This window comes from Papio anubis, chromosome 20 (genome assembly GCF_008728515.1).
Source record: "Papio anubis isolate 15944 chromosome 20, Panubis1.0, whole genome shotgun sequence".
NCBI classification, from domain to species: domain Eukaryota; kingdom Metazoa; phylum Chordata; class Mammalia; order Primates; family Cercopithecidae; genus Papio; species Papio anubis.
The window spans coordinates 3456686-3474632 of NC_044995.1; the positions used below are offsets into that span (position 1 = coordinate 3456686).

The 17947-nt window shown below is 57.0% G+C and overlaps 1 protein-coding gene across 5 annotated transcripts; it reads left to right on the top strand.

Annotated features, from left to right (window-relative positions):
• Positions 1 to 246: 246 nt before the first annotated feature.
• Positions 247 to 17763, top strand: TRAPPC6A (trafficking protein particle complex 6A). 5 transcript variants are annotated; one of them, XR_002518998.1, is made up of 7 exons: positions 247 to 355; positions 13960 to 14097; positions 14253 to 14370; positions 14974 to 15057; positions 15209 to 15302; positions 16744 to 16786; positions 17652 to 17726. XR_002518998.1 is itself a non-coding variant. In XM_021931186.1 (7 exons), exons 1-6 carry the CDS (start codon positions 272 to 274, stop codon positions 16779 to 16781), a joined length of 486 nt encoding a protein of 161 aa, XP_021786878.1. In that variant the 5' UTR covers positions 247 to 271; the 3' UTR covers positions 16782 to 16786; positions 17652 to 17763. The 5 variants fall into 5 exon arrangements, 4 of the variants coding, with proteins under 4 accessions (XP_021786878.1, XP_021786879.1, XP_003915751.1 ...); XM_021931186.1 differs by having other exon boundaries at positions 14030 to 14097; positions 17652 to 17763; XM_021931187.1 differs by lacking the exons at positions 16744 to 16786; positions 17652 to 17726 and adding an exon at positions 15988 to 16304.
• The last annotated feature ends 184 nt before the right edge of the window (positions 17764 to 17947 follow it).

Consider the following 17947-nt stretch of genomic DNA (forward strand, 5'->3'; position numbering starts at 1 on the left):
TGCTCAAGAACCCGGAAATAGGGAAGGGACGGCAGCAAGTTGCAGAAGATGTTGTCACGTGCGGCCAGAGGAGGAGTAGGCCCGCCCCCTAGTATCCCAGGCTCACGCGCACACCACCTGAGCCGGAGGTGGGGAGGCGGGGCTAGTCTAAAACACCAGCGGAAGCGGGAGTAGGAGGGCTCGCGCCGTGACTTGAGAGGCGTGGCTTACCAAGCCTGGCCAATGAGAGCGGGAAGCGCTGGGCGCATCTTTAGGCGCGCGAGGAGGGCTCATGGCGGACACTGTGCTGTTCGAGTTTCTTCACACGGAGATGGTGGCGGAGCTGTGGGCTCACGACCCCGACCCCGGTCCGGGGGTGAGCGCCGGGTCCCGTGGGGAGGAAGTGGGGGCCACCACTGTAACGCCTCGGGGAGAGCGGAGGGCCTGTCAGACGTCCGGGTTCGAACCCCGACCCAGCCCCGGCCTTGCAGGGCAACATCTGGCGCTGGCTTCCTCCTCTGGAAAGTGGGGTTCGCGAAGGTGCCGGCTTGGGGTTATTGCTAAATTGAGCGAGATGACTCAGGGTAAAGCACTTAGCTCACGGCCTGAGTAAGCGGCAAGTAATCATAATAATGCTGTTATTGGGCGTGTGCTGAGTACTCGGCATTCACAAGGTGTGCGACCCAATGACTTAATCTTTGTGTGTCCTAGTTTTCTCTTTTGTAAAATGAGCATCATAACGTACCTGAGCCTCAGCATGGGACATTTATTCATTCGACACCCACTTATTGAGTGTCTGTTGTATTCCAGGCACTGTTCTAAGACAGAATCCCTGTCCTCGTGAGGCTTACATTTCACTGGGGAGTCAAATAACAAACTGAAATATGCCGGCTGGGTGCTGTGGCTCACGCCTGTAATCCCAGCACTTTGGGAGGCCGAGGCGGTTGGATCACCTGAGGTCAGGAATTCAAGACCAGCCTGGCCAACATGGTGAAACCCTGTCTCTACAAAAATTAGCCGAGCATGATGGCAGGTACCTGTAATCCCAGCTACTCTGGAGTCTGAGACAGGAGAATGGCTTGAATCTGGGAGGCGGAGGTTGCAGTGAGCCAAGATTGTGCCATTGCACTCCAACCTGGGCAACAGAGCGAGACTCGTCTCAGGAAAAAAAAAAAAGAGAGATGGGGTTTTGCCATGTTGCCCAGGCTGGTCTTGAACCCCTAGACTCAAGTGATTCTTCCGCCTGGGCCTCCCAAAGTGCTGGGATTACAAGCGTGAACTACCACGACTGGCCTGGGAGTGTGTGTGTGTGCATGCATGACAGGGTCCTGATCGGTCGTCCAGGCTGCCTGGAGTGCAGTGATGCAATCATGGCTCACTGCTACCTCGACCTCCTAGGTTCAAGCGATCATCCCACTTCTCAGCCTCCCAGGTAGCTGGGACCACAAGCGCAGCTGGCACCACCACTACTGGCTAATTTTTGTATTTTTAGTAGAAATGGGGTTTTGCCACATTGGCCAGGCTGGTCTCAGAACACCCGACCCCAGGTGATGCATGTGCCTTGGCCTCCCAAAGTGCTGGGATTATAGGCATGAGCTAGGGCACATGGCCTTTTGTCTTTGTTTTTGTTTTTGAGACGGAGTTTCGCTCTTGTTGCCCAGGCTGGAGTGCAATGGCACAATCTTGGCTCACCACAGCCTCCGCCTCCTGGGTTCAAGCGATTCTCCTGCCTCTGCCTCCGGAGTAGCTGGGATTACAGGCATGTGCCACCACGTCCAGCCAATTTTGTGTGTTTAGTAGAGATGGGATTTCTCCATGTTGGTCAAGCTGGTCTTGAACTCCTGACCTCAGGCGATCTGCCTGCCTTGGCCTCCCAGAGTGCTGGGATTACAGGCATGAGCCACCGTGCCTGTCCTTGTTTTGTTTTTGAGATGGGGGATCTCACTCTGTCACCCATGCTGGAGTGTAGTGTCGCAGTGTTGGCTCCCTGCATTGTCCGCCTCAAAGGCTCATGCGTAGCTAATTTTTTTTTTTTTTTTTTTTGAGAAGGAGTCTCGCTCTGTCGCCCAGGCTGGAGTGCAGTGGCTGGATCTCAGCTCACTGCAAGCTCCGCTTCCCGGGTTCACACCATTCTCCTGCCTCAGCCTCCCGAGTAGCTGGGACTGCAGGCACCCACCACCACCCCTGGCTAATTTTTTGTATTTTTTTTTTTTTTTAGTAGAGACAGGGTTTCACTGTGTTAGCCAGGATGGTCTCGATCTCCTGACCTCGTGGTCCGCCCGTCTGGGCCTCCCAAAGTGCTAGGATTACAGTCATGAGCCACTGTGCCCGGCCATGTAAGACATTTTTATTGGCTCTGGTTTCCTTCTAGGATTAGAAGCCCCAGGGAGGATGTTGCTTGTTACCATCTCGACATACAGATATAAACTTGTCATAAGTTGAAAACATAAATCAGCCCGGCGCGGTGACTCAAGCCTGTAATCCCAGCACTTTGGGAGGCCGAGACGGGCGGATCACGAGGTCAGGAGATCGAGACCATCCTGGCTAACATGGTGAAACCCCGTCTCTACTGAAAAAATACAAAAAACTAGCCAGGCGAGGTGGTGGGCGCCTGTAGTCCCAGCTACTTGGGAGGCTGACGCAGGAGAATGGTGTAAACCTGCGAGGCGGAGCTTGCAGTGAGCGGAGATCCGGCCACTGCACTCCAGCCTGGGCGACAGAGTGAGGCCCTGTCTCAAAAAAAAAAACAAAACAGAAAACATCATAAATCAAAAATGCATTTAGCCAGCTGTGGCACTTGCACCTGTAATCCCAGGTACTCAGGAGGCAGAGGTGGGAGGATCACTTGAGGCCCAGTGTTCAAGACTAGCCTGGGCAACATAGCAAGACCCCACCTCTAAAATTTTTATTTTTTTATTTTTATTTTTTATTTATTTTTGAGACAGAGTCTCGCTCTATTGCCCAGGCTGGCTGGCGCAATCTTGGTTCACTGCAAGCTCCACCTCATGGGTTCACGCCATTCTCCCGCCTCAGCCTCCCGAGTAGTTGGGACTACAGGTGCCCGCCACCACTCCTGGCTAATTGTGTGTTTTTTTTTTTTGTTTTTTTGTTTTTTGTATTTTTAGTAGAGACGAGGTTTCACCATGTTAGCCAGGATGGTTTCAATCTCCTGACCTCGTGATCTGCGCGCCTCGGCCTCCCAAAGTGCTGGGATTACAGGCGTGAGCCACTGCGCCCGGCCAAGATATTTTTAAAATTAGCTGGGTGTGATGACATGTGCCTATACTACCAGCCACTCAGGAGCCTGAGGTGGGAGGATCGCCTGGGCCCAGGAGTTCAAGGCTGCAGTGAGCTATGATCATGCCACTGCACTCCAGCCTGGGTGACAGAGTGAGACCCTGTCTCTAAAAAAACATGGGGATTACTCAGTGAGCCATCAAAAATTTTTGTCCTCCTAGAGCTTTGTCATCATTGGAGAAGACAGACAAGTAAATAAGTAAAGTATCTGGTACATTGTGTAACTGCTATGAGGAAGATACAGCATGGCCCAGAGAGTATGCATCAGCCTGGGGGTGGGTAGTAATGTCTGAACACTCCATATCCTTCCTGGCCTTCAAACCAGAAACCCCGGAGTCCTGACAGCTGCCTTTTCTCCCTCACCTGCAACCCTGCCCCAGGCTCTGCCCAGTCTGCTGTCTAAATGCCTTTCCCACGTGGCCCCTCCTCTGCCCTGGTCCAGCGCTTTCCCCTCTGCTCCTGTTAAATGAGCCTGCTCCCTTCTCCCAGCCCATTCCACCTGTCACATCTTCACCATGCTAACACCTATTAATCCTTCAGATCGTAGCACAACAATCCCTTCCTCAGGGATGCCTTCCCTGAGCCCCCAGTCCAATTTGGATCTCCTTTATACATTCTTCTGGTCTCCCTCTCCCACTTTTTTCTTGGTAGGCTTCATCATACTCAATAAGGATGTATCTGATTTTTTTTTTTTTTTAAGAGAGTCTTGCTCTGTCACCCAAGCTGGAGTTCAGTAGCATGATCATAGTTCACTGTAGCCTCACACTCCTGGGCTCAAGTGATCCTCCCACCTCAGCCTCCTGAGTAGCTAGGAGTGCACACTACCATGCCCTGCTAATTTTTTTTTTTTTTTTTTTTTTTTTTTGAGACGGAGTCTCGCTCTGTCGCCCAGGCTGGAATGCAGTGACCAGATCTCAGCTCACTGCAAGCTCCGCCTCCCGGGTTTACACCATTCTTCTGCCTCAGCCTCCGGAGTAGCTGGGACTACAGGCGCCCGCCACCTCGCCCAGCTAGTTGTTTATATTTTTTAGTAGAAACAGGGTTTCACCGGGTTAGCCAGGATGGTCTCGATCTCCTGATCTCGTGATCCGCCCGTCTCAGCCTCCCAAAGTGCTGGGATTACAGGCTTGAGCCACCACCATGCCCGGCCTCTGCTAATTTTTAAATTTTTTGTAGAGATGGGTTCTCACAATGTTGCCCAGGCTGCCCTTGAACTCCTGGGCTCAAGCGATCCTCCGGCCTCAGCCTCCCAAAAACTCACACCTGGGGTTACAGGTGTGAGCCACCATGCCCTGCCAGGATGCATCTGAATTGTGTATCTGTGTGATCCTTTGATTCCCATGCATCTCCCCCTGCCGGAGTGTACTTTGTGTGGGATGGGCCTGGGTGTGTATTGATGACCACTATATGCCCTGGCTCTTAGTGGGTCCTCAGCGTGGACATGTTGAGGAGGTGAACGCAGAGCCTGTGTCGTGGTGGGTGGGGATGGGTGGGAACTGGGATTCATTTGGTTTATGAGCAGTGCTAGCTGCTTCCTCCCTCCCCCAATATGAGTGCTTCCTGTGCGCACTCATGGCTTCTCACTTTTGATTTCATTTGATCTTCTGATGATCCAGAGAGGTTGGCATGGTCCTCCCTGGTTTATAGATGAGGCGGCAGAGGCTTTGATGAACGGAGTTCCATGCTCTCAAGTGGCAGAGTCAGGAGCGCAACCAGGCCTCCCACTTCCAAAGCCTGTGCTGTAAACTCTCACTTGCATTTCCTAGTATTTGCCCTGGGAGGGATTTTAATGGGTTTCTGTGGTCAAGCGAGTGTGGGAAACTGGCTTACCCAGCTCTGCCTTTTAGAGCACATGAATGTGCCTGGGATCTTGGGCAGGGGTTCCCTACCCAGCTGCCAGTACATTCTGATGCTGGAGTCCCACACCAGAGACTACGACAAACCCGACTGGGGTGAGGCCTGAGTGTCAGGCCTCAGAAAGCTCCCAGGTGGCTCTCGGTGCAGCCAGGGGCAAGAACTGCAGCGTTTCCCCGCACTCCTTCCTCCTGGGGAGCCCTGTTTTTCAGGGGGCCTGTCATGAGAAACGGCTTCATTTCCTCAGTCCTTTCTCTTTATTGGCCCCACCTCCTCTCTCCATTCCTTCTCTTTGGCCCAAAAGGGTTCCTCTGAACCAGACAGGCCTCCCGTTTCCTGAGGGCATCTGTGCAGTACTTGCACAGTGCTGACTGCATTTAGTCCTCAGGACAGCCCTCCCGATTCACAGAGGAGGGACCCATGCTTGGGAGAAGAAGGGACTTCCCCAGGCCGTTCAGCAAGACTCAAAGGCAAAATTAGAACTCAGGCTTCTGGCCTCAGGGCTTCTGGGTAGTGCAGGCCTGCCTTTCCCACCAGCTCCAGAGCTCCTTGAGGACAGGGATGGTGGCTTCTTCATCTCTGTCCCCACAGCACAGGTGCCCAGGAGCCATAGCCAGTGTGTAGGGCTTTTGTGACCACCTATCCTGCCTGGTACGGTGGTTATTTGTGGCCGTTCTCCTGGGCTGTCACAGGTTGTGAACTGGAGGACCGGCCAGAGGGGCCAGGAAGGCCTTTGTTCTCTAAGCAGGAGAAGCCCTTGGAGGAAGCGGCTGTGGCTTTTCTACCTCAGAGGCTTTGAAGATAAGGGAAGCCTTGGGCAAAGAGAGGATTCCTCTGAGTGCATGTAGTAAAGAGCTAAGGCGCTGTCACCCACTGTCTGAGACCAGACCCGAGGCACCCCGAGAACAGCCCTGCTGGGCCAGGCCTCCATCCACCACGCCTCGAGAGTGCACTTGGGCAGCCCCTTATCTGAGGAGGGTGTGGGACGGGCGGAGCAGCTGTCAGATAGGTAGATCCCTCCCTGGAATGCCGCTCTGAGCATCTGAGGCTGGGAGCCCCAGCGAGGCCCTTCTGCTAACTGGGGTTCCATCCTGAAGGCAGTGGGAACCATAGCAGGGTTTAAACTGAGGTGCACCTGGCTCAGATTTACATTCTAGAAATGCCTTCCTGGCCACAGGAATGGACTGGATGGAGATTGGCCTGGGAAGGGCCCCGCTGCTGCAGCTTAGGGCAGAGGCTGTGTCGGGCGAACCTTCTGGGCCGGGCCAGGGGACAGGATGGGGAGTTCTGAGTGGGCAGAGGCAGGATCTGGACTTGCTCAGGGCGCCTTGCTGGATGAGGGAGGAGAGTTGAGGGCGACAGCGGGGAAGTCCTGCAGGCTTCTCGCACCACCCCTCACTCACCCATCCGTGTGCCAGCACTTCTCTCTCTGTGCTTTTCTTAACCAGGGCTGCGCCTTCCCTGGGTTCCCCACCACACCCCTGGGCATGGCACAGAGTAGCTCTGCAGGTGGGCGTTGAACAGGGTCAGCCTCTGCCCAGGAGCTAGCAGGTGCCTAAAAAACAATGGAGGGGTAGGGCAGACACAAGAGACAGGAAGGGGCGGAGCACATGGCCCCCACCCGCCTCCCTCCCACTTCAGGGCAGAATGTTCTCTGTTCCCAAGTGTCTGAAGGGGCTTTGGTTTGCATTTTCCATTCATCCTCCTTAGAGCTCACCCCTCGGCTTCAGTCTGGACATGTGGATCTTCGTTTAGCTCAGGACATTTTTCTCCTGTGATCTCTGATGATTTCTTCTGCATTGTTCCCTGTATGTCCTGTAGGCACCGCAGGGAAGATTAGACTTCCTGCATCTCTTCCAAGCATCTTGTAGCTTTTCTCTCATTTTTTCCTCCCTCCTGTTTTTCTTCTTGCTGGGAGGTGTTATCTGTCTTACAGGTTTCTCTGCAATTCAATGCCCTTGTTAAAAAGTGTTGATTTTGGCCACCATATTTGTTCATTTCCAGGAACTCTGCTTTGTGTCTGATTGATCCTTCCTGTGTGGTGGATGTCATTAGCACCGATACTGATAAGACTTCCTTTCTGCCTTTCCTTTCATCCGGTCTGTGTGTAAACTCAGCAGAGGCAGGCATGGGGAGCCCCAGAAATGCACCGGCTCTGGGCTGGGCTCTGGCAGATTCATATGAATGGGAGAGTCTCTGTCTGGCCAGCTCTTCTGTTTTGTTTTTGGTTTTTGTTTTGTTTTGTTTTGTTTGAGACTGAGTCTTGCTCTGTCGCCCAGGCTGGAATGCAGTGGCGTGATCTCAGCTCACTGAAACCTCTGCCTCCCGGGTTCAAGCGATCCTGGTAGCTCAGCCTCCTGAATAGCTGGGATTACAGGTGTACGCCACCACGCCCGGCTAATTTTTGTATTTTTAGTAGAGACAGAGTTTTGCTATGTTGGCCAGGCTGGTCTCAAACTCCTAACCTCAAGTGATCCTCCCGCCTTGGCCTCCCAAAGTGCTGGGATTACAGGCAAGAGCCCCCACGCCCAGCCCTTTCTGTTTTTAAAAAAGATAAACCCCTGATCTCTGAAGAGCTTTTGCAGTGACACGGGCATGGACGCCACCAAGTCTCCCTGTGATGAGGTGGGTGGAGGCTTCTCCCTTCCTGCTCCGCCCTTTCTTCCCTGTCTCCTGCTCCTCCTCGGCCCCTCCCTTTTTTTTTTTTTTTTTTTTTTTTTTTTTTTTTTTTTTTTTTGAGACGGAGTCTTGCTCTGTCGCCCAGGCTGGAGTGCAGTGGCGCGATCTCGGCTCACTGCAAGCTCCACCTCCCGGGTTCACGCCATTCTCCCGCCTCAGCCTCCGAGTAGCTGGGACTACAGGCGCCCGCCACCACGCCCGGCTAGTTTTTTGTATTTTTAGTAGAGATGGGGTTTCACCATGTTAGCCAGGATGGTCTCGATCTCCTGACCTCGTGATCCACCCGCCTCGGCCTCCCAAAGTGCTGGGATTACAGGCTTGAGCCACCGCGCCCGGCCCGGCCCCTCCCTTTTGCCGTGATTCCCCACATCCCTTTTCAGTTCAGCAGGGATCTGAATGGCCCCTGTTGAGGGCTGGGTACAGTGAGGCCAGCAGTCACGCAGCCGCGTATCCAGCCATTGCCACCTGCCAGTCACACCGCCACTGTGAGCAGGCACTGCCATTAGCCCCGTGGCGCATGTGGGGAGACTGAGGCATGGGATGGTTGGATAATCTGCCCAGGGTCACACAGCCAGTGAGTGGCAGGGCCAAGATTCAAACCCAGGCAGTGTGAAGTTTGTGAAGGGAAAAGCTGAACTTGCTGGAACCCCTTCAGACTCCACGCTCCTGGCCTGGCTGATGGACCCCACTGACTCTCTACCCCGACTCACCCTTCCGGGGGCTGCCGTCATGGCTGTGACTTGGGCCTGGTGTGCCTTCACAGCCCACTCCGGCTGTTGAACTCTTCCTCTTCCCTCAGGCTCAGCGCAGTCGGGGTGCTTCCTAGGGATGGACGTGCACCCTCATAGCACGCCCTGCCTTCCTCTTGGCAGTCGCTGTGAGCATAGTGAAGCTGGCCGTTGCATCTTTGCCCACTCCCCGGGTAAAACGCCAGCTCCAGCAGGGCAGGGACTGAGCCTGTGGCCCACTGTGGCCGACATTCAGGCACCGTGGGCTGCGTTGACCCTCGGGTTGGCTGCACTTGCCTGCAGGGGAAAATGCCCTCCCTGCAGCCCACTCTGAGGGCCCCTTCCCTTCCCGCTTCTCACCCCTGCCTTGGCACATGCCCTTTGCTTGGAATGCCTGCCCCCTCTGGCTCCCCCTGGAGGGCAAGCTCTGCACGGCACTGCCCGGGCCCCTTGCACTCAGTCTCCCAGCCCTTCCTAGATTGTCAGTTGGCATCATCTGGGCACCTGTCAACCCCACCAGGCACAGTAGGTGAGCTCCTGGAGGACACCAAGAAATGTTTGTGGCATGAACGAAAGAGGGACATGAAGGTGCCCTTATGCGCAGGGACACAGATGTGTTCTCTCAGAGTGGAGCCTGGGCCCTACCTCCAGGAGCTGTGCTGCAGGAGGAGGTGACACAGGAGCCGCAGCCACCAGGCTGTTCTAGGTGCTGGCTACAGGAGCCCACAGAACAGACCCCCTTCCTTCCTGGGGTTTTCCTCCAGCCAAGGGCTTCATCCGTCATTGGCTGGTGCCGTCTCCTCGTTTGACAGACGTGGAGGCTGTGAATGACAATAAGTAAGGCTCCCAGAGCTGCCTTGAAGTACTCAGGTTGCCTTTACCAACCCTTACTCCTGGTGAGGATCCCGGAGGTAGCTGCCATTAATATTCCCCTCCTTTGGGCCAGGCATGGTGGTTCACACCTGTAGTCCCAGCTACTTGGGAGGCGGATGTAGGAGGATCACCCGAACCCAGGAGGTAGAGGCTGCAGTGAGCCAAGATCGTGCCATTGCACTGCAGCCTGGGTGACAGAATGAGACCCTGTCTCAAAAACAAACAGACAAGGCCGGGCGCGGTGGCTCAAGCCTGTAATCCCAGCACTTTGGGAGGCCGAGACGGGCGGATCACGAGGTCAGGAGATCGAGACCATCCTGGCTAACACGGTGAAACCCCGTCTCTATTAAAAATACAAGAAAATTAGCCGGGCGAGGTGGTGGGCGCCTGTAGTCCCAGCTACTTGGGAGGCTGAGGCAGGAGAATGGCGTGAACCCGGGGGGGCGGAGCTTGCAGTGAGCCGAGATCGCGCCACTGCACTCCAGCCTGGGGCACAGCCTGGGGCAAGACTCCGTCTCAAAAAAAAAAAAAAAAAACAAACAGACAAAATGACCCTCCTTTTTACATGAGGAAACTGAGGCACAGACATTCAACCACTGGCCCAGGTCGCACACATGGTAAGTGCTGGGGTGGATCTGGCCCCGGGTGGTGGTTCTGCACCTGCACTGCTGGTAGTGCTGCTATGAAGGACCCACAGGCAGGGGTCTCTTCCCACCCTGTCTCTCTCACACACCTGCCCTTCTCCTGCAGTCATCGGCCCCTTCCCTGAGCCTCTGCTGTGTGGCCAGCCCTGCTGTGCCTAAGGACACCAGAGGGAGCCAGTGCAACAGGAAGCCGTGTCGTTGTCACCCAGGAGGACAAGGCCTGGCAAGGGGCCAGGCAGAGGAAGGGGCACCTTAGCTTCAGATATGGGCGACCTCAGCTCAGCGCCTCCCCCATTCCGAGCACACCCCACTTCCATGAGGCCCTCAACAGCCATGGCTGTCACCCCACCCACCCTCCTATGTGGACCTGCTGGGGTGTGAAAGACAGTCCTGTGCTGAGGGTGCCTTGGTCGGGTTCTTAACCTCGGAGCCCCAGTTTCCATCTGGAAATACAGCCTCCTGTGAGGCTGGAAAGGTAAAACAAGAGGACTGTAGAAAACGCCTGCCGCACAGTATGCCGGTCCTGGAATAATGTTGTGTTGTGACATTGATGAGGAAAAAATACTGATTCCCGGGACCACTGTCTGGGTGGTGGTTGCAGGTTCTCCCTGTGCTGGTGCAGGTTCCTCTGGGCACTCCTTTCCTTGTGCATCCTTGGGGTGTGTCCGCTAGGTGAGCTCCCGGGTCTCCATAGGCCCAGCGTGAGTGATATGGACCCGTGTGCGCCCTGTGATGGGATGGCATCCTGTCCAGGGTCCATTCCTGCTTTTGGCCCTGCTGGGACAGGCTCTAGCCCCCCAGGACCCTGAGCTGGAGGAAGTGAGTAAATGTCTTCCTGGTTTTTTGTTTTTTATTTATTTTTTAAGACAGGGTCTTGCTCTGTTGCCTGGGCTGGCGTATAGGATCCTCCTGCCTCAGCTTCCCAAGTAGCTGGGACACATGTGCACCACGCACAGCTAACTTTTGTATTTCTTGTAGAGAAGGGGTTTTGCCATGTCGCAAAGGCTAGACTCGAACTCCTGGGCTCAGCTGGGCATGGTGGCCCACGCCTGTAATCCCAGCACTTTGGGAGGTCGAGGCGGGTGGATCACGAGGTCAGGAGATGGAGGCCATCCTGGCTAACAAGGTAAAACCCTGTCTCTACTAAAAATACAAAAAACTTAGCCGGGCTTGGTGGCGGGCGCCTGTGGTCCCAGCTACTCGGGAGGCTGAGGCAGGAGAATGACTTGAACCTGGGAGGCAGAGCTTGCAGTGAACTGAGATCGCGCCACTGCACTCCAGCCTGGGTGACAGAGGGAGACTCCGTCTCAAAAAAAAAAAAAACAAAACTCAGGCTGAAGTGACCCACAAAGTGCTAGGATTGCAGGCATGAGCCACCGTGCCCAGCCTATCTTACTTGTTTTAATCTTTATTTATTTTTTTGAGACAGAGTCTCACTTTTGTCGCCCAGACTGGAGTGCAGTGGGATGATCTTGGCTCACTGACACCTCCGTCTCCCGGGTTCAAGCAATTCTCCTGCCTCAGCCTCCCAAGTAGCTGGGATTACAGGTGCCTGCCACCATGCCCAGCTAATTTTTGTATTTTTAGTAGAGACAGGGCTTTGCCGTGTTGGCCAGGCTGGTCTTGCACTCCTGACCTCAGGTGATCCCCCTGCCTCGGCCTCCCAAAGTGCTAGGATTACAGGAGTGACCCACTGCGCCCGGCCTAATCTTTCTCAAATGTATGTGTAGCTCACATTTATTTCAGTGTTTAATATTACGTTTTCATTCTTATTTAGAAGTTTGGTGATGTTTTTGTACCAGAAACATGGCATTGGAACTTCGCTCTTGTTTATGTTAATTAACCTGCGTGAAATTGGTTTCATCATGTGTCATTTTGCTTAAAGCCGTAGTTTCCCAGAGCCCGTTGACAGCATTAGGTGAGGACTTACTGTGTCCTTTGTTGATGCACGTTGTCTCATCAGCCAGTCTATTAAGCACCACCCACATGCCAAGCCCTGTGTTGGCTGCCGAAGGCCGGATGTGAATTGATCAGCCTGGGTCCCCACCTTCACAGAGCTGTGTCCTCATCCAGTGACAGTGCGCAGTGGGCAGTGCTGGGGACGCAAACTGGGAGGGAGGGAGGGAGGGAAGGAAGTCAGTACAAAGGCCCAGAAGTCTGAGCCTTCCCGACCAAGGAAAGCAAGTGTCCTGAGTGGGTGGAGCGGGTGAGGGAGGGATGGAGGCAGCTGGGCCAGCAGGCTGCAAGAAGCCTTCCTTGGACACCCTCTCCAGGCTGGGACACCCTCTCCAGGACTGGAGCCAAGCAGAGAATTCCCATCCCCATTCGGATGGCCGCATTGATGGTGCAGCCCTGGAGGGAGGAGGCCGTAGCTGCCATTCCCCAGTGACAGTGGGGGTCGAGGGCAGGAGAGGGAGGGCTGCAGGGCTCAGGCCAGGTGACGGCAGGCTCCTGAGAGCAACCAGCAGGAGGGTGAGCTTCCTTCAGCTCAGGGCTACACACCACCCTCTCCTGTGTTCCCCCACTTCTGCTCTGCCAGGCTTTCTCTGAGAAACCTGGCATCTCACGCCCAAGCCATCCTGGGGTTTCTGGTGTGCCCCCAGTCTGGGCCCCCCGCTTCCTCTGCTTGCAGCAAATCACCGGAGTAAAAAAAAAAAAAATCCATGGCCAGGTGCAGTGGCTTTTGCCTGTAATCCCAGCACTTCGGGAGGCCAAGGCGGGCAAATCACTTGAGGCTAGGAGTTTGAGACCAGCCTGGCCAACATGGTGAAGCCCCATATCTACCAAAAATACAAAAATTAGCCAGGTGTGGTGGCACACACACCTGTAATCCTAGCTACTCTGGAGGCTGAGGCAGGAGAATTGCTTGAACACGGGAGGCGGAGGTTGCAGCGAGCCAACAGCGTACCACTGCACTCTAGCCTGGGCAACAGTGAGACTCTGTCTCCAAAAAAGAAAAATTGCCAGGAGCAGTGGCTCACACCTGTAATCCCAGCACTTTGGGAGGCCGAGGTGGGTGGATTGCCTTAGTTCAGAAGTTTGAGACCAGCCTGGGCAACACAGTGAAACGCCTTCTCTACTGAAATACAAAAAATTAGTCGGGTGTGGTGGTGGGCGCCTGTAGTCCCAGCTACTCAGGAGGCTGAGGCAGGAGAATTGCTAGAACCCAGGAGTCGGAAGTTGCAGTGAGTCGAGATCAGGCTACTGCATTCCAACCTGGCAATGAAGCGAGACAACATCTCTTAAAAAAAAAAATCCATGAACACCTCATCTCTTCCAGCCATGCCATCCACACACACAGGCACGTGGACAGACACCGAGTGCAGCCCTCCTGCCTGGGGTCTGCCTCTGCCAGCACAGTCCCCTCCTGTGTGGACCCTGGCCTACCCTCCAGACACTACATGGCTGCCACTGTCCTTCCCGAGCACCCAAACAAAGATCTGCCTGTTCCGAGCTTCCACGTGTACCCCCAGGGATCTTGGCCAATATTATAAGGCATGATGATCATGGTTGACTTCCACAGCTCCTTTTCCTGTGGCCCAGCCTCCAGCCCTTGGGCAGGTCACCTGGAGCCTCTTGGTGGAGTCGCAGCTCCCACTTCCCAGAGCATTGTGAGGGTTCGCGCTGAACGCATGTGCAGCGCGTGACCGGTGTTATCGGGAAGAGTCATGCAGGGGGCAGGGAACCTGGGGAAGACCCCCATTGTTCCTGGGGGAAGGAGGAGCTGGTTCTTGGGGGCTGATGATCTGGGGATCCAGAGAGCCTGCGAGGTCTGCAGAGGTGGGTGAGGGAGCCCTGGCGCCCTAGAGGCCTGCCCCTGCCCTGGCCAGGCTGTGCCAGAGCCTCTCCCTGCTCACCCCTGAACTGATGGGCACTGGCAAATCGGTCTTCGGGTCTCCTGGCAGGTGCCCCCCTGGGTGGCCCCAGGTTCGAGGTGGCCAAGGGCTCCTGAGCGTCTCTCCCCTGGCCTTCTAGGGACAGAAGATGAGCCTGTCGGTCCTGGAGGGTATGGGGTTCCGCGTGGGCCAGGCTCTAGGCGAGAGGTGAGCACGGCGCCCCCTGCTCTCCCCGAGCCTAGCTGGCAGGGGTGGGCAGGCCCTGGGCGGGGAGGTTGCATTGCTCCCTGTGGGAGATGGGCCTGGCTTCTTCCCTGTTCCTGGCCTGGCCCCACGGCCTCAGCCTGGCACTGCCCCACCAGACTGCCCCGGGAGACGCTGGCCTTCAGGGAGGAGCTGGATGTCCTCAAGTTCTTGTGCAAAGACCTGTGGGTGGCCGTGTTCCAGAAACAGATGGACAGCCTGCGCACCAATCACCAGGTGGGAGCGCCCCAGCCCGCCCGTCCGGCTCCCTCCTGAGGGCGAGACCAGGAGAGTGGGAGGGGAAGCCCCGGCGCCACAGCAGCGGCTGCCGGACCCGCCCAGAGTCTTCCCACAGGTGGCTGCAGCTCTTGCTCTGTCTGATCCTCTAAGGGAAGCCAGGAGGCTGCACTGGGGCATAGGGGGTGTTTCCAGAACTTCCCCAGCCTACCAGGAGTGAGCCACGCATGGGCAGAAAGCCCCTGCTGGCGGCCTGCCCTCCCCCCAGTGCGATGCTGCTTGTCCCAAGCTGGTCCAGTCCCCCAGTGAACACCCAGGCTGTGCCTGCCCCTCTGCAGCTTCCTGGGCCGGGTCCCCAGCTTTTCTGCACGACCCTGGGAGATGAGGGCAGGACCCACACTCCCAGGGCACGGGCACCCAGTCCGAGTTTGGAAGCCCTGGGCCCTACTGGAGCACTGGAGGCCAAGGCCATGACTCCAGTGGTTCTCAGGGAGGGGGACTTCCCAACCTCAGCCCAATCTAGGACCTGGGTTCCCGCTTCCCCTCCCTGCGCTTCAAATGTGCAGGCCCCGCCCCCACCCACCGGCCTCTCCTCTCCCCCAGGGGACCTACGTCCTGCAAGACAACAGCTTCCCCCTCCTCCTTCCGATGGCCTCTGGCCTGCAGTATCTGGAGGAAGCACCCAAGGTATGGGGGGAGCTGGGGCCTTGTCCACACCTCCCTTCCTCCTGTTACCCAGCCTCTACCCCATGTCAGGCCTCTCCCCAGGCCTAAGGAGTGCCCCAGACCTCGGTGCCAGCCTCCCCTCTCCCCATGCTTGTCTGTGTCCCCTCCTCAGTTCCTGGCCTTCACCTGCGGCCTCCTGCGCGGCGCCCTCTGTACCCTAGGCATTGAGAGTGTGGTCACCGCCTCCGTGGCAGCCCTACCCGTCTGTGAGTCATGGCGGGATGGGGGGATTCTTCTCATCCCTTGAGTTGCTGAGGCCTTCAGAGTTCCAGCCCCACTCCTGTGTGGGTGCCTGGGAGGCAGGCCCAGGTTTAAGTCACCTGCTCAGCCACACAGCCCGTGCAGGCCCATCTGTGCCCCTGGCTCTATGACGTCGCCAGCCCTGCAGAGAGAACTGTCTGGCTGTTTTGAACATCTTTTCCCAGCACGGGATCCCAGGTGGGATCATCCTTGCTGATCCTTCGATGTGGGGGATGGCAGGCTCCAAGGAACTTCAGCCTGCCTGACTAGGTGTCCTCTGTCAGACCAGCTGGAACCCCATTCCTGCCTGGGGACAGCCTGTCCCACCACCTCCCCAACCTTCAGTTATTTTCCCTCTGCTGGTTCCCCAGGCCCACTCGTGGGGGGGCCCCAGGGCTCCCGTGGGGTAGGACCGAGCGATGCATACCACAGAAGCCTGTGCCGGGCGCCTCTCTGGGGCCACATTCGTGGCCCTCATGCCCCTGGTTACTCACACAGCCCAGGGATGCGGCCACGTGGGCGGGAGGAAACAGCCCAACCTAGCCACTGGGGTGTTAGTGCAGGACAGGGGTGAGCACCTAAGAGCTGTCTAGGTGCCCTCTGCCTCTCTCCCATCCCATCCTCAAGCCTAAGCCAGGCCTTCTCTTCCAGGTAAGTTCCAGGTGGTGATTCCGAAATCCTAAGCCTGCCCCGCACCCGCCGAGCTGCACTGCTGCCCCCAGTCTCACCGGCCTCAGGAGACGGCGGCTGCATTGGGCCCCAGGCCGCTGCATTTGGGGGTGGTGTTGGGGCTAGTGCTGGGGATCCCAGGCCCTAGGGGTCACATTTACTCAGGAAGTGGGTATCAAAGCGAGGTGGGGGTGTCACAGGAGGCAAAGGGGTCCCAGCTGCGGTCAGGACTGGAGTGGGACTCCTGCCTGCCCACTGCCCAGAGGCTGTTCAATAAAGGCTGTGTGTGTGGAATCTGACTCACAGCAGCAGGGGAGGATCTGTGGAGCAACTGTCACAGGTCCTGCAGGGGAGTGGGCACCCTCTCTGGCTCCCATGCCCCTCAGACCCTCCCTCCCCTGCCAGGTCCCCCTCTGCTTCCTCCCTCCCCGTGCTCCTGGCAGAGGGATGCTGGCCCCCGGCATGGGCGGCCTCGCTGGCATCTCTGCCGAGTCAACAAGTCTGGGGCTGCCCTCTGCCCGGCGATCTGCACGGAATGGAGCGTCTTCCTGGGGAGCAGGGCTGGGAGTGCCTGGAGTGTAGGCTGGGGCAGGCTGGGGCTGCCAGGGCTGGGGATGCATGGGGTAGGGGGAGGCCAGACACCCCCACGGACACACGTGGCCCCTACGCACTCCTGCTGCCCGTCCATGGGCAGAGTGGCCCTTACGCTGCCCCCTTCCACCCTGCTCACATCTGTAGCATCTGGGGACTCCTGGGCTTCGCCACCCGCTGCCTGATGTGGGTAAGTGCCCCAGCCTCACAGCCGCCAACCAAGGCTGGGGGTTGAGACCCAAATGGGATGAGAAAGGGGTCCCTTGCTAAAGAAACTCCCTGTAGAGTGGGGTCCAGTCACCCCGTCAGTCACTGCCTGGGTCACCTCTTCCCAGCCCACCTGGCTGAGTGTAGCTCTGTCCTGTGTCTGCCTCTGCCGTGCTGCCCCTGCCTGGCCCGCTCCCCAAACACCTGCTCCCCCTAGTGTCCAGCAGCCTCCTGGCTGCTATGCTCCCAGCCCGGAGCAACCTCATCCTGCGGAGATGTCTCGTTTACGTTGAGCCACGCTTCATGTTCCGGCCAGGGGTGTGGGGGGTTAGCACGGAGGTCCACTGCAGACATGCCCACGCTCAGATGGCAGCCCCGCCTCCCTGATGGGCCAGGGAGGAACCTTCCTAGAGCAACCGGCTTGAAGGGTCGGGGAGGAGACAGAGCGGGTCCCAGGTAGCAGGAAAGGCCCTGGCTCTGGCCGTGGGGAGCAGTGTTTGGTCACCTGGGCAGAACCCAGGGCCGGGTGGGTTCCCTTTATCTTGTCCTGGGCACTGTTCTGGGGCTGCCTCCCCCATCCCCATCAGAGCACCCCGTCTGTCAGGGAAGCAACTGTTGACCCCGTCACGCCAGCAGCCACAGGGAGCCAGGGCCCCAGAGGGCTGAGGGGCCTCCAGGGCGTCTCCTGCCCAGCCTCTCCCCAGCCTTCACCCCTCAGAGGGCATCTGTGGGGAGACAGTCACTGAGTGCTGGCCCTCAAAGGCAGGAGACAGAGCCTTGGCAAGCCTGGGAGTAGCAATCACTGTCTGCTTTCAAATCCCTGCTCTGCCTCTGTTGCCCTGGGGCAGAGGACTTCACTTCTCTGGGCCTCAGTGTCCTCATCTGTGAAGCGGGCATCACACCTGGCCCCCTGGGTGGTGGAGAGGAAGATGGAGCTAGGGTGCAGCCAGCCTTGATGTGTGTGCTGTTGCCTTCGTCCTATGGACGTCCATTTAGAGCAGCACCAGGTAAATGGGTCAGCACAGCCCCGAGTCAGGCGCGCCAGGCCCTGGACTGAGGGGACTCCCACCCCGTGCCTCCCTCGCGGCAACCATGAGAGGCAGGTGCCCACTCAGCAATGAGGAAGCCGAGGCTCGGAGAGTGA

What these genes read in the sequence shown, in the direction of transcription:
- TRAPPC6A (XM_021931186.1), top strand. Translation starts at nt 272, where the DNA reads ATGGCGGACACTGTGCTGTTCGAGTTTCTTCACACGGAGATGGTGGCG. An exon ending in GCCTGCGCACCAATCACCAG is followed by an intron (nt 14,371 to 14,973) that starts GTGGGAGCGCCC and finishes CCTCTCCCCCAG; the next exon opens with GGGACCTACGTCCTGCAAGA. An exon ending in ATCTGGAGGAAGCACCCAAG is followed by an intron (nt 15,058 to 15,208) that starts GTATGGGGGGAG and finishes TCCCCTCCTCAG; the next exon opens with TTCCTGGCCTTCACCTGCGG.